The sequence below is a fragment of the Pelmatolapia mariae genome, linkage group LG3_W, assembly GCF_036321145.2.
Source record: "Pelmatolapia mariae isolate MD_Pm_ZW linkage group LG3_W, Pm_UMD_F_2, whole genome shotgun sequence".
Lineage (NCBI taxonomy): Eukaryota > Metazoa > Chordata > Actinopteri > Cichliformes > Cichlidae > Pelmatolapia > Pelmatolapia mariae.
In genome coordinates, this window is record NC_086229.1 from 94,116,683 (window position 1) to 94,130,547 (window position 13,865).

General features: G+C 40.1%; 1 protein-coding gene across 2 annotated transcripts; it reads right to left on the bottom strand.

Moving 5' to 3' along the window:
* Positions 1–4,991: 4,991 nt before the first annotated feature.
* On the bottom strand, positions 4,992–13,422 carry snapc2 (small nuclear RNA activating complex, polypeptide 2). Of its 2 annotated transcripts, XM_063466054.1 has the most exons (7): positions 13,122–13,422; positions 11,915–12,088; positions 9,866–9,986; positions 8,108–8,196; positions 7,567–8,014; positions 6,635–6,723; positions 4,992–6,377 (listed from the first exon to the last, which is right to left on the bottom strand). In XM_063466054.1, exons 1-7 carry the CDS (start codon positions 13,329–13,331, stop codon positions 6,081–6,083), a joined length of 1,428 nt encoding a protein of 475 aa, XP_063322124.1. In that variant the 5' UTR covers positions 13,332–13,422; the 3' UTR covers positions 4,992–6,080. The 2 variants fall into 2 exon arrangements, with proteins under 2 accessions (XP_063322124.1, XP_063322115.1); XM_063466045.1 differs by having other exon boundaries at positions 7,567–8,196.
* Between the last annotated feature and the right edge of the window lie 443 nt (positions 13,423–13,865).

Sequence of the window (13,865 nt, forward strand, 5' to 3'; positions counted from 1 at the left end):
CTACTTTTATGTTTTAATAGTACCAGAAATTTTTGCAAACAGTTGCACATAAAATCCTGAACACCGCAGGACAATTAGCATGTTTTGTTGTGAAGTGGAAAAAAATACAAACCAAAATGTAAAATTCACAAAATTTGGCCAATAACTCTCGTTAGTGATGGAGCGGACTGCGCTGAGGCTTCGGGGTATGTGTCGAGAAATCCAGTATTAGGAATAAAATGATTAAATTAAGCTGTTTTTTTACACACTGCTATGTGCTCATTAAAGAGTGAATTGAATTATCGTGATTGACACGTGCAGAGGGTTTTGCAACATGCTTACACATTATACCGTTTAAAAGTCAGGATGATATTTCTGGGCCAAGGGATCAGGGTTCAGAATATCCTGAATTTAGATAATAAATAGGATCAGTAGGATAATATTGATCAAGGCTAGGCAGGGAGGTGTTTTCTGTTTTATTCCAGGAAAAGACCAGATACGAGACAAGGCCAGATGTGAACAGAGAGAGAAGATTCGCAGGGAGACGGCAGGACCGCCACTTTGCTTCCCAGAAGAAGACAGTCATAACAATACTTGTTTTTTCTTGTTTTATAAAACTGTACAGCCCGCTCTGATGGTCATCCTCTGTGTGAGACAGACGGCTGATTTCACACTGAGGTCCAGCGCTGTAAACTTGTAATTTCAAGTGCTGAAGCAAATTAACTCTTTTAAACGACAGAAGTTCTCCTGTACTTCCTTAAGAAAAAACAAACATGTCACCAGAAAGTCTTTTATGAAGATTCTTCGTAATGAGGCTTGCTTCATTAGGGCGAGTGATGTCACTGATGACATCTGAAGCGTTGCTGGTTCAGAAAGTGGTCGGAGTGTTTGTGTAATTGATGATCATATATTGAGTAGATTGGATCCAAGTTTTCATGTTAGTGTTCAAGCTTGTTTTCATGGTCTCCCCCTGTCTGGCAACACTTTGACCTGATTCTTCTGATAAAATATTACACATAATGTGCAATGTGTTACTGCGACTACAATATTCACAAGTCAGATTTTTTTCGTCATTCTAAGGTGAAGTATTTGTTGTGTGCCAAGCGTCTGATCTGTGGGTATCATCTAGAAAGAGGTGCATTTATCCAAGCTGGCTGTGGGATACTCGTCCACTCTGTGGGAGCCAGGGATCAAACCACCAACCTCCTGATCAGCAGCTGACCTGCCCTACCTCCTGAGTTACAGCCACATCATTAAATATCTTTTTTAAAGTGTCATTAATTAATAAAAATGTAAAATCATTCAAAGGCATTTAAAGACATTTGAAGCATTTAATAAATAATAAACACTTTAATGGAATAGTAATAATTGATATAGTTAATTATTTCAATTTTAATTTGTAATTAATTAATTACATATTTAATTAATGATTTAATTATGCATTTATTTTGGCATTTGTGGGCCTCAAAGCCCAAGCACAAAATATTATTTCTTTTTTTTTTTGAGATCCCGGCTGAAGACTAGAGGTGCCCGAGCATTTGCCTTGGCTGCACCCGATCTATGGAATAACCTCCCCATCGCTATCCGCGAGTCTGATTCCATTCAGTCCTTCAAATCGAGGTTAAAAACCCACTTATTTAGCCTCGCCTTTTCTACCAGTTAATGCTTGTTTGTTAGGTTGTTGGGTTTTTCTCTGTATCTATTATTGGTCGATCTACTGTACAATATAAAGCGCCTCGAGGCGACTGTTGCTGTGCTTTGGGGCTGTATAAATAAAATTGAATTGAATAGTTAGTTTAATGCTTCTATCTTCGGTCTGTTCTTAACTACTTTTAATCATTTTTAACATTTCTGACTGTTTTGTCCTTTACACATATTGTTCTTTTATGCTTTTATATGTATTTCTTTTGCTTCTGTGTTTTTAATACCATTTAACCTGCTAGCATGTTTGCTACTTTCCCGTTGCCTTCATCCTTCCCTGTTACTTCATCTTACCCTCTTGTATGTTAAGCACTTTGGTACACCACTGGTTTTTAAATGTGCTATATAAAGTTTGTTGTTGTTTTTGTTGTAACTAAACACTAAAAGCTATAATATGAAAATCTAACTGGCAGAAATAAAGAACAGCATATGCAGAAAATATAATAATGAACAAAACTAAAATATTAAACTTGAAGTGCAGGGTTGAAGAACCCGCATCATGACAGAGCTCTCTCTCCACTAGTTGGTTAAACTTTTAAAAATGAAACAGGAAGTAACTAAACATGGAATTACTGACTAACGAAAACTTGAAAACATACAGGAACACAGGGAAAGCATGATGACTAAAAGGTACAGAATACAAACCATCTATAACTAAGAAAACCTAGATAAATAAAACTAAGAAGGCCTGAGAATATAAATATTGAGCACAAGGAGAAAAATAAAAATGCTATGTTTGCACACCATGGACAAAGTGTAGCTCTTTTGGGGATCCTGTTAAACACATGGCTCCATAATAAAGCTGGATTTCCTGCAGGCAATGCCAGGCTTTGTCCTGTATCGCTTTCTGGGAAAGTCTCAAAGCTTACTCATGGGCACAAAATTTAAAAATTCAAAATTTAATAAAAAGAGCATGACCGTCAACTCAGTGACTTTGCCAGGTGTATACAGGTACTTGACAGCAGACAGGCAGCCTGTCCCAGACCTAAATTTGGGCATAGAGAGACAGCTGTTACAGACAGAAAACAATAATATCTCTATCAAACAAATGTTAAGGCAGCTGCAGAAATCTAAACAACTTATTACGAACATTGTGACAAGGTGGAAACATTACTAATACACCAACTAAGACAAGCTTCTCTTAAAAATTAAACAACTGAAATTTGGATGCCAGATGGATCAATATCTACCCACCCATCAGCCATAAATGAGCAGTTTGAGACATTCTACCGCAACCTTTCACATCACCTTTAGGTATTTAAGCTTTACTATTAAGCACTTCAGACTTTCACAACCACCAGATCATTCAGTTATTGATGACATACTTGATTTGGACCCTTGTGCAAAAGGCAATATTTGAAAACATTTATTTCAAGATTCCCCGAGCTGGGAAAAAACTAGATTAAAATGGATAAAGGATCTCAAAATGGAAATTCCCAAAGAATTCTGGCAGCTCTGTCTAGAGAATACTCACTCATCTTCGTTCTGTATTAGACAATGTTTGATACAATTTAAGAGACGACTTAGTTACAGACAAGCAAAAATGTATCCAACTGTGAGTGTAGCATGAGCAAGATGCCATCAGGTTCCAACCACATTAGGGAATATGTTTTGGGTGTGCCCTTCGCTACACAAATTCACAAGAATGTGTAGGTCTTTCATACACATGCAACAGAACAATTTCACCATCGGCACACATCTCCACCTTCGGGATTCCTGCCCAAGCTGTTATGGTTTCGTCACCACAACTAAAAGCGATTGCTTTCGCCTCAGTCACGGCTCAAAGGTTTATTCTTCTTCACTGGAAATTAGACAAACCTCCTTTTAACAACTCGGTAAAAGAAATGCTTTCAATGTTACAGCTGAAAAAACTGAGCTACAGCAATTCAGTTCAGTTTTATTTATACAGCACCAAATCACAACAGCAGTCACCCGAAGGTGCTTTATATTGTAAAGTAGACCCAACAATAATCCTTACCGAGAAAAACTCAGATTCATGGATTTAAAATGGACTCGTAAAGTTTTGGCAAACTTAAAATAAAACAAAAAATAAAATTACATAAAATAAGTTGTACTGAAAATAATTTGTGAACATTAAAATATGCCACAAGATGTATAATATTGTTAGAATTTGAGTAATTTACCATGCTGAGCATTGTTACGTTTTATGCATACATAAAATTTCCAGTTTAACAAGGGTTAGGATTTTGTTGCGTTAACTTGGTTCAAGGTTCAAGGTTCAAGTTTCTTTATTTGTCACATGCATAGTTATACAAGTATAACACACAGTGAAATGTATCCTGACACGCTCCTCAACATGTGCAAAAAAAGGGGGGGGGGGGGGGGGGGGGTAGAGGAATAACATTATAAATATATATATATATAGTATATACATTGGATGAATGTGCAGTAGAAGCAGCAAGCAGGTGAATTCTGTACATTAATATGAATAGACATCTGACTATTTTACAGAATGGACAATATAAACATATTTAAAGTTAAAGGAATTGAGTGTCTGGAGGAGAGTCTCAGTCAATTATAGATGATGTGAGAGGGCGGGTGTGTGTGTGTGTGTGTGTGTGTGTGTGGGGGGGGGGGGGGGGGGGTTGGTTTAGGGCCCGGATGGCTTGAGGATAGAAGCTCCTCTTGAGTCTCTCTGTCCTTGCCCGGATGATGCGGAACCTTCTACCAGATTGTAGAACTTGGAACAGTTTGTTGCCAGGATGGGACGGGTCCTTCAGTATCTGCGTTGCTCTAGTCCGGCATCTCCTGGTGTAGGTGTCCTGAAGCGGGGGGAGAGCAATCCTGCAGCAGCGTTCTGCTGTACGGATCACTCTCTGGAGAGCTTTTTGGTCCTTCACACAGCTGTTTCCAAACCACGATGTCATGTTCTGTGTGAGGATGCTCTCCACAGCGCCTGTATAGAAGATCCTGAGGATCTTTGGAGAGACCCTGAACTTCCTCAGTTGTCGTAGGTGATACAGGCGCTGCCTAGCCTTTTTGGTCTGGACCTGAATGTGGGCAGCCCATGTCAGGTCTGAGGAGATGTGGACGCCAAGATACTAAAAGGACTGCACCCTCTCCACTGGAGCTCCATTGATGATAATGGGCTTGTAACAAAGTGAAAAAAGTGAAATCATCACTTGGTGATGATTTTGCAAACAGAACTGTTATATCGTGAGTGGTGCTTCATATGCCATTGTGGCTACATCATAGTCATGCACTTTATTGTTATGTTTTACAGTAACCGACGCATTTTCAAGAATACAGGTTTATTGAACTTTTTTAACTGTCTAAAATTTCTCAGACAAGCAATTGTGAGGACAGAATATCCATTGTATTAATTTCATTTGTCATTTTTTTTACATCATGTATTTTTCACATTTGTGACACTACCATTCAAACCCAGGTCTACTCAATAAAATTACATGTTTCCAACTTCCTGTACTTTTTTGTATTTATCAAAATATGCTGATATTTTATTTACAATGCTTTCTGTGGACAGTGCTGAACAGAACTGTTGGCAGCTCATTCATTGGTAACAGTTACCAATGAATGAGCTGCATATCTATTGCTCTTCCTCCTCCAGGTCCCAGCAGCTGCTGAATAGACAGGCATAATTCAGTCAGGTCTGCTGTTCTCCAACCCCCAAATCCAGACTCCTCTACCCAAACTGCCAGACATAGAAGTGTGATTCATCACTCCAGAGAACACGTGTCCTCTGGAGTCCAGTGCTTTACACCACTGCATCCAAAACCTTTCATGTAAGGCTCGGATGCAGCTGATCAGCCACAGAAACCTGTTCAATGAAGCGGTCTACGTGCTGCTCTCAAGCTAGTTTGAAGGCTTTCATTCCCAGTGGTTTTCACTTTGTTATACTACTGGCAGACTGGAATATTCAGCATTGCACAGGCGGGGCATCCTGTAACGGTACCACGCTGGAATGTATTGAGCTCATGACAGCGACCCATTCTTTCACAAATGTACTTAGAACCAGTCTGCAGGGCTGGTGCTCGATTTTATACAGCTGTGGCCGTGGAAGTGATCGGAACAGGATTTGGGTAGGCGAGGGAATACTTAATATAGTTTTATTACATTCAGCCATTCTCATAGATGAAAGATCTGAAAAGTCTAAAAAGTCAAACAGTTATCTGCAGGAAACAAACAAACAAACAAACAAAAAGCTCAATGTCCCAAATGCATTGGTTTAACTGTATTAACATAATGAGCTGAAAGAACAGCTTTGCCTGAATGATACAGTTCGACAGTTTGAAATAAGGACCCATGTAATTCAAAAAACAAATAAAGAAAATTAAGTAGCAGGAGCTTTTGACACTTACATTCTGTGATGAGCTGAAAGCTCAGAAATGGGTTTAAAATCACTACAACAACAATAATGTCTAAATAATTATGGATTCCTGTCTACGCTTTAACAGTGTCAGCGGCACAATAAAAGGGTTCAGCTGAGGGGGCGTCACATTTGAATAATCTAATTTGCTAAATGTGGTAGAGCTCTGTGTTGATTGGCTGTCGGCTTTGTGTGTCAGTGACTTCTTCCCTTCACCGTCTGTGACGTTAGTGCTGTCGGTAGTTCCTGTAGGATTCTGATGGTCTTGAGTAAAAAGTTCATTGTCAAGTTCTTGAAGCCTTCTTCTTGTCATGTTAGAGTCAGCGGGGGCAGACAGACACTGGTACATCTGAAACATAGAGGGTCCCATCAAAACACTGGAGAAAAAAAGTTCCTATTTTTAGGTCCTGCCAGATACGTAAGAAGCCAGGCGGCTGACAAAAACTAACCAGCACAGATCACAAACTATCCTCGGCCTCCAGTGAAAGCCAAGAATGAAGTTTATTTCAATCAAATACATTTTATCCTCAAATGAAAAAACAATTTCAGGGCTTTCAAAGCCTGATCACATGAAGACGATGGCTGTGTGTAAGCAGCAGGTCTCACCTGGATCATATGTTTGTGCAGTTTGTTGCAGTCTAGCAGGGGACGCTCCTCTGGGAGAGACATTAAAAGGTCCAACACTATGGCACTCTCTGGATGACAAAATATATTATTAGCAAATGTAAATTCATCAAGTGAAAACTTTAAACAGACTTTCAGGATCGATCCAATATTTTAAGTAGCCAGAGGAGCAAGAACACAATCCACGTTTCAGTTTTTCATTTTTAGCAAAGCTTTGGTCAAAGACAGCACCAAGACTGTTTTATAATAGTGTAAAAGGAGTTCACAGAGTAGGTGTGTCCTGGTTTTAGATTGTGTTTCTTCAATTTTTAATTAAAAAAAAAGTCAAACTCTTTCAGTCTCTTTGTTGGTCCCTGAGTTGATGGAGCACAGAGAGAAACATCTCCCTGTTTCAGCTTCACCGACAGGTGCTGCCGGCATAAAACGTAAAATGAGCTTCTATTTAAAAAAATACAATAAAAAAACTCTTAGTTTCAACATTTGAGAACTTGTTTTGTACTATTATGAACTGAATAGATGCTTTAAAAGATCTGCATATCATTTTCTGCTTTTGTGTTTAGATTTTTTGAAGTGTTCAAACATTTAATAAGCATATCTTGAGTACAGCTTTACCAACACGAATAACTTTTGATTTGTTTCTCGTGAAGACATCCTGTTGTTCTGAAGACAGAAACGAACCTTTTTTTATTAACCTCACATGAATATTACATTTACTCAAAAACAAAATACTGACGGGCACCAGTGCAACCCCTCAGCCTCCTGGTAGACACACCTACGGTCTACATTTAAAAATCCCAGATGACTTCAAGTTGTCACATTCACAGGATATTTTTGGAAATGTTTACATGTGAAATTCAGCATGTTCAATGTGTTTGTCGCAAAAAGATTCTGCCATAATATTCAGCAATGCTTACCCATGGGAGTGAGTTGACAATCCTGATTCGGTTTATGAACTGTACTTAAGAAGCCATAGATCCTCTCAAAGTCCACTACACACTTGACACCAAACGTCCTGGGACTGTCTTTTGTGGCATATTTGCTGGTCCGACCAAACTTGGCATGAAACGCTGTGGCGGAGACGGACTGTGGGAGAGTAGTGGGTGTGGAGCAGCTGGAAACGGCTGAAGAGGCAACAGTGGATAATACAGACCGGGGGACTGAAGTAAGGGTAGTGGCAGAGCAAGAGACGGGCACATTAAGGCTGGAAGACAAAGACTCAGAGGTGGAGGTGATGGTGGTGGGCTGTGGCTCGGTGGGCTGTTGGGTGGTCTTGTTTAATGACCTGCCAAGACTTGGAGATGTTGAAGACCTAGAAGTGGGTTGAAGCGGTCCTTTCTCTGGCGTCGCTGTCAGAGATGCAGTCTGTAGATATACACGTGGCTTGTCAAAAGTTTCAACTGTGGGCGGAGCCTGTTGCTGTGGTAGACAGATTGTGCTGTTTGGCATGCTACATACTTGAGATGGTGCTGGCGGTGTTTTGGATGGCCTTGCGGTTGGTGCTGGAGTCTTGGGTGACTGGACTGCCTTTGTGTACCAACGCGTACCTAGAGAGGGACATTTTAAATTTTTAGTTGCAATATATTTTTTCACAATAATATGGCAGCAACTATCAACACATGTAATAAGGTGTTACCCTGAGGATCAGAAAGGACACACCTACAGTTTGGTTACTCTGGTCTGCATCTGTGGATGTGTTTGTAAACTTACAGTTTTTCCCTATGATTTGGTTTCTTTTAACACAGAGAAGAGTCTAACTGAACTCCGGCAAACCAAAATTCATCCCTACAAACCATGTGAGAATGTTCACTCTGCTTACTGGTCAGATGTGTCTGTGGCAGGAGTAACAAAAGTAAATACAGGGAGATGTTGCTGTGTGCTGGACTACTGGAGAACATGGACAGTTTACATAGAAATCACAGTTAGTTGCTGACCCATATATTGATACCTATGGTATATCTACCTGCACATTTTTAGTACCTTGATGGTGGAAATAACTCGTTTTTGATGTAAACAGACTAAACACCACAGGTGTGAAAAGACCCAAAGACACAAAAGGACAACAAACAGGCTGGTGACCACTTTCACGGTTGTGACCGAATATCTCGTCTCACAATCCATATGCAAGTGGCAAGACAGCTCTATGAGACTGTCTTAATATACAGTAAAAGCCATAGAAAGCAGGCAGGTGTTTGTTGTTGTTTTAAAAAAACAAGAACATATTTTTTCCCATTACCATGTTCAGGAGCAAAACGGATATTACATTTCACAATATGGGAAGGTGTTATTCCAGCTTTATTCTTAAATGGATTAAATTCATTTTTCACCAAAATTCTACAAACAACACTCCATAATGACAAAGTTTGCTTGAGAATTTCAATATATTTGCTTTTATTCCAAATTTATTAGAGTTAAAAACCAAAAATACAACATGCACATAAGTATTCACAGCCTTTACCGTGACACTCGAAACTGACCTCGGGTGCACTGCATTTCCTGTTCCTGTCTACAACCTAATTAGAGTCAAGCCTTGGTAAATTTAACTGATTGGACAAGAAAGGCCAGCTCATAGTTTATGGTGCAGGAGCTGTCTGTAGACCTCCAAGACAAAACTGCTGTGGTATCAATTTGAAACTCCTACATCACTTTGGCATTGCCCGCCCTCATTCCATCCAGTGTGATAAAAATACAAGACCAGCCCTTTATGGCTGATTTACCATGAAACCATGAAAGAACCAGTTTCAAATTATAGGCCCCTCATTACTAGCAGCCTGTCACATAAAAAAATGTTAACTGAGAAACTGAGAAAGATAACACAATTTGACAGTACAAAAAATATATATTTTTGCACCAACAATGTGATTCAGAAAGAGCCATTAGCCAAAAAGCTGGCGTATATCAGCATACTGTGCAGTGTGCGCTTAGAAAACACTCAGTAAACTGAACATGTAGCAGGTCTGAAAAACTATCTTCAGCAGATGGACAGTATCTGAAAGTCAAAAACAAGAAATCCAACAAAGACCTGACACAGGACCTGGGAGAGACAACTGATCCATTTACTGCTTACCAAACTTTTATCAGAAATGGTCTCAATACAAGGGTGGCTACCATTAAAAATAAATAGGAGCAGGCTCTCGTTTCTGGCAGCTGCCACGTTGCCCCATTATCCTGAATACATGATGCTGAGAGGTGGTTGGAGGAGCTACAGGTTTGTACCTTGCACTGGCACCGGCATTGGCCTCAAAGGGATGGTACGACCATCTGTGGGTGGTCTGTGCACCTGGGGAGGGTCACCATTTCTCAAAGTGCAAGGCTCTGTAGATGACACTATCAGCATCTGAAAACACAGAGAGAAGCAGAATGTGGGAGAACAACATTGATTCAACCGTGTTTTTAACTACACAAATGTAACGATCAGCAGGAATTTTAAAAGCAAAGAACAGAAAACTTTAGATTAATTTACATGCAGCAGAGAATTATTCCCTGCAAATTAAGATGAGCGGTAGGTGCACATTACTGACTTATCTTTTTTGAAAAAGCTATATTCATTTTTATATCAGCCAAGCTCAAAATGGTAAATGGCCTGTATTTATATAGCGCTTTACTAGTCCCTAAGGACCCCAAAGCGCTTTACACATCCAGTCATCCACCCATTCACACACACATTCACACACTCACAAGCTACGTTGTAGCCACAGCCACCCTGGGGCGCACTGACAGAGGCGAGGCCTCCTAGGATGGCCAGAACACTCAGCTCTTTTTTTACCACAATTTTAGGTACAGCGTCTGCATCACCGCTGTCTGTGGATCTCCTGCACCCCCCTCTCTCATCACTCAACAAGACCCCGAGATACTTAGACTACGTCCACACTAATGCGCTTTTGTTTGAAAACGCATTGTTTTCTCTCTGTTTTGGCCTCCCGTCCACACTGAGACAGCGTTTTCCTCAAGGACAAACACATACATTTCAAAACGGAGCTGCCCCGTCGCAGTGTGGACACTCTAAAACGCAGACTTTCTAAAACGATGACGCATTTTAGTCATGTGATGCAGTCCTGTGACCAATTAAACAAAGATAGCGGAGAGCATTATACAGCAGTTGTTTTGATTGCTCTCTTAATTAAAGATTAATCAAAGATTAATATCAGTTTGTACATGCTCCAGATAGCTTTTCTTCAAATTCTTTAATTCTCACTCGCTTTTGCGCAGGACTGGAACGTAAGTGTTTTCGGCCATTTCAATGTGGACGCACAACTCTGTGAAAACGACTGAAAACGATAGTGTGGACGCGGAGTCCCCGCTTGGGACAGTAACTCGTCGTTGACTCCATCCTTTTCCGGCTAAGAACCACGGCCTCAGACTTCACACTTGGCTGTGAACCGCTGCAGTGCGAGCTGGAGGCCACCACCTGATGGAGCCAACAGAACAACATGATCTGCAAAGAGCAGAGACCACCCAATTTAAATTCTGTCCATAAAAATTTTGAACAGAATTGGTGGTGGAGTCCAACGGAACGAGTACAACTTATTGTCAGCTATAAAAAATGATCTGATACAAATATGTTAAACAATATACTTTGAAAAACTTTGTTTTGCCTGTTTGTTTATGTCTTTTTCAATTAAGAGATCATCAGTGGGTCTTTGGGTAAAAATAACAGGCTCCACCACTTTTTCCCCCTCTTTGTTGGAGACAGCACAAAGCAAAGATGACAATCAGCACAAGGAGACGTTTTACCGATTACCACAGCAATTCAACTTGAGAAACATGAACAGGTAGGAAAGAAGGCTGCAGCTCGACTTGTTACCTGTTGAAGTTCAGTTCTGGCTGCTGGGCTGGGGTCTGAGTAACTTAGCCTTAGCATTAGCATCCTGTCTGTACAGGTGTTTACAGAGAGCTGAAGTTCTGTTAGCAGTATAATACAGTTTTTTGTCTGTCCTGGATGTAGTTTGCACTTTATCATCATGCTCTTGTCCTTTTCTTCAATAAAAATAAAAGTTCAGTCCATATCCACGCTTTTCTCCACAGCCACACAAATTGAAATCAGCTGAATGTACACAGGTGCAAGTAGAACCAATAAGTGGAATCAATAGGCAAGCAGCATAACAATCCCAATGAATTAAAATACTGGGTCTCGTTTCCTCTCCCTATTGATAACAGATCGATCCTGAAGTATGACTGATGGACCTGCCTGCTGTTGTGTGAAGGATTTGTTGTTTACTTAAATTACCACAAAAATAAAGTTAAACTAAATTTTAAAATGCCTACCTGAGAGAAAGCAGTGGAAATAGTTTCCTCAAGGGTTCCCACTAAAGAAGAAGCCATGTATGTCCACTCTTCAATGGGTTTTCTAACATTCCTCTCCTCCCTCCTTTGCTTTTTCAGCTTCATCCTGGCATTTAAGAGCACTTTGTTCTTCAGAAGTTCAACCACAGACTGGATCTGAAGGAGGGAAAGGACAGTCCGTGTCTTTATGCACAGTCAGCACACACAGTATAAACAAAAATTAAAAAATATAAACTCAGTACAAAAAGTAAGATATCTTGAGTTAGATTATTTTTTGTTGTAACAATATTTGGCAATAAATCTCATGCTCTTTAATCCCCTTAAATGCTGTCAGGTTTCTAAGGAAAATGCACTTGCAGCATGGTTACATCGATGGAAAACTTGCCAAATTTTCTCTACCAATGACAAACAACTTATTCTGACAAGCTGACTGATCCACACCGTAGGGCAACCTTAAGCTGGTGTTGTTGGTCCTAAATCTCCAAATTGAAGACCAAGTTCGACATAATGGGAGATGTCAGCACTTAGAAACCATAGGCGGTCTTCTACAGATTTGCAGGATTATATGGCACTCCAGATAATCTGACATAGACGGCACACGGCCAATCTCTGGCCTCATAGGGCTGCCATGGCTGCCGTTTACTGTTTGCACTGGTATTGACAACATGTGCACTGGAACCTGAAGATGTGGAGGAATATCATCTTTGGTGATGAGTGCAGATTCTATCTATGGCAGTCTGGATACACGGAGGACGCTATGCTGCTTGCTGCACCAATAGGGTGGCAGCTTTTAGCTTTTGGTGAAGGAAGTGTGTGATGGTGTGGGATGTCATCTTTCTCACTGGAAATCCAAAGTTTATCATTACTGGGACTTATTTCCAGTTTCTTCAGACTTTAATCATTCAATCCAATAAATGACACTAAATTTGAGCTGTTGGCATTGGCAACGATCTGAAGTTTTTCCTGGGCACAAATACACGCTCCTTACAATGAGGCACAATTTAAGGGGAAATATACAGAGCCAAGACTTATTAACAAGGAGGACTGTTAAAACAAACAAATAACCACTCAAACACATATTTCCTTACTTTCTGTTTATATAAATTAAAAAGCATATATACGACAGACTCGAAGTATTGTTTTGACTTAAGTACCCACGAAAAGCTTCGTTTCTGTAAGTGGGCCGTACCTCTGAAAGGGACCGAGTGGGCAGGTATTTTCTCAGGAAGGCACAGTCAATGTCTGCTTTTCCTCCGGCGGTCCTGCTATTCAGTCTTTTAAGGGCAACAACAAGTTTCTTCTTTTCGTCTCGATGCCACCTGCATTTACCGGAGCGTTCTGGCTCAGCGTGCAGTCTGTCAGACCATTTTGTCCGAGTAACGCGAGGACGCGGCTTCATGTTCGCCTGAGTTAAAACGAAGTTAACTTTAAAATTCAGCACAGGCTCGTGCTACTCACGTATGCGCTTCTCTGATCAAACGTAAAGCTCAAAGCAGGAAAACCCAGTGCGCATGCCCTTTGCTCCAAAACTTCCGATAATACATTTTCAAAATAAAAGTCGAACATTTCTATTTGTTACAAATAATTTGCTGTTCAGTGTGCATTAAACTGAAATTGCATTTATTTGGTCATACAATTAAAGAAAAAGTGTTTCTAATGGCTTATAATTTTTTTTATTAGACGTGATAATAAAAGATAAATTAAACAAACAAACCAACTGTCTGTCACATCAGTATTATACATCAAAAAAATGCGATATCAAAGCATTTAGATCCCTTGCTCTCTCTCTCTCTCACACTCACACACACACACACACACACACACACACACACACACACACACACACACACACACACACACACACACACACACACATTTAAAAAACATTTTGTTTTTAGCGTATATTGTGGATGAGTTGGTTTTCATTTTATTT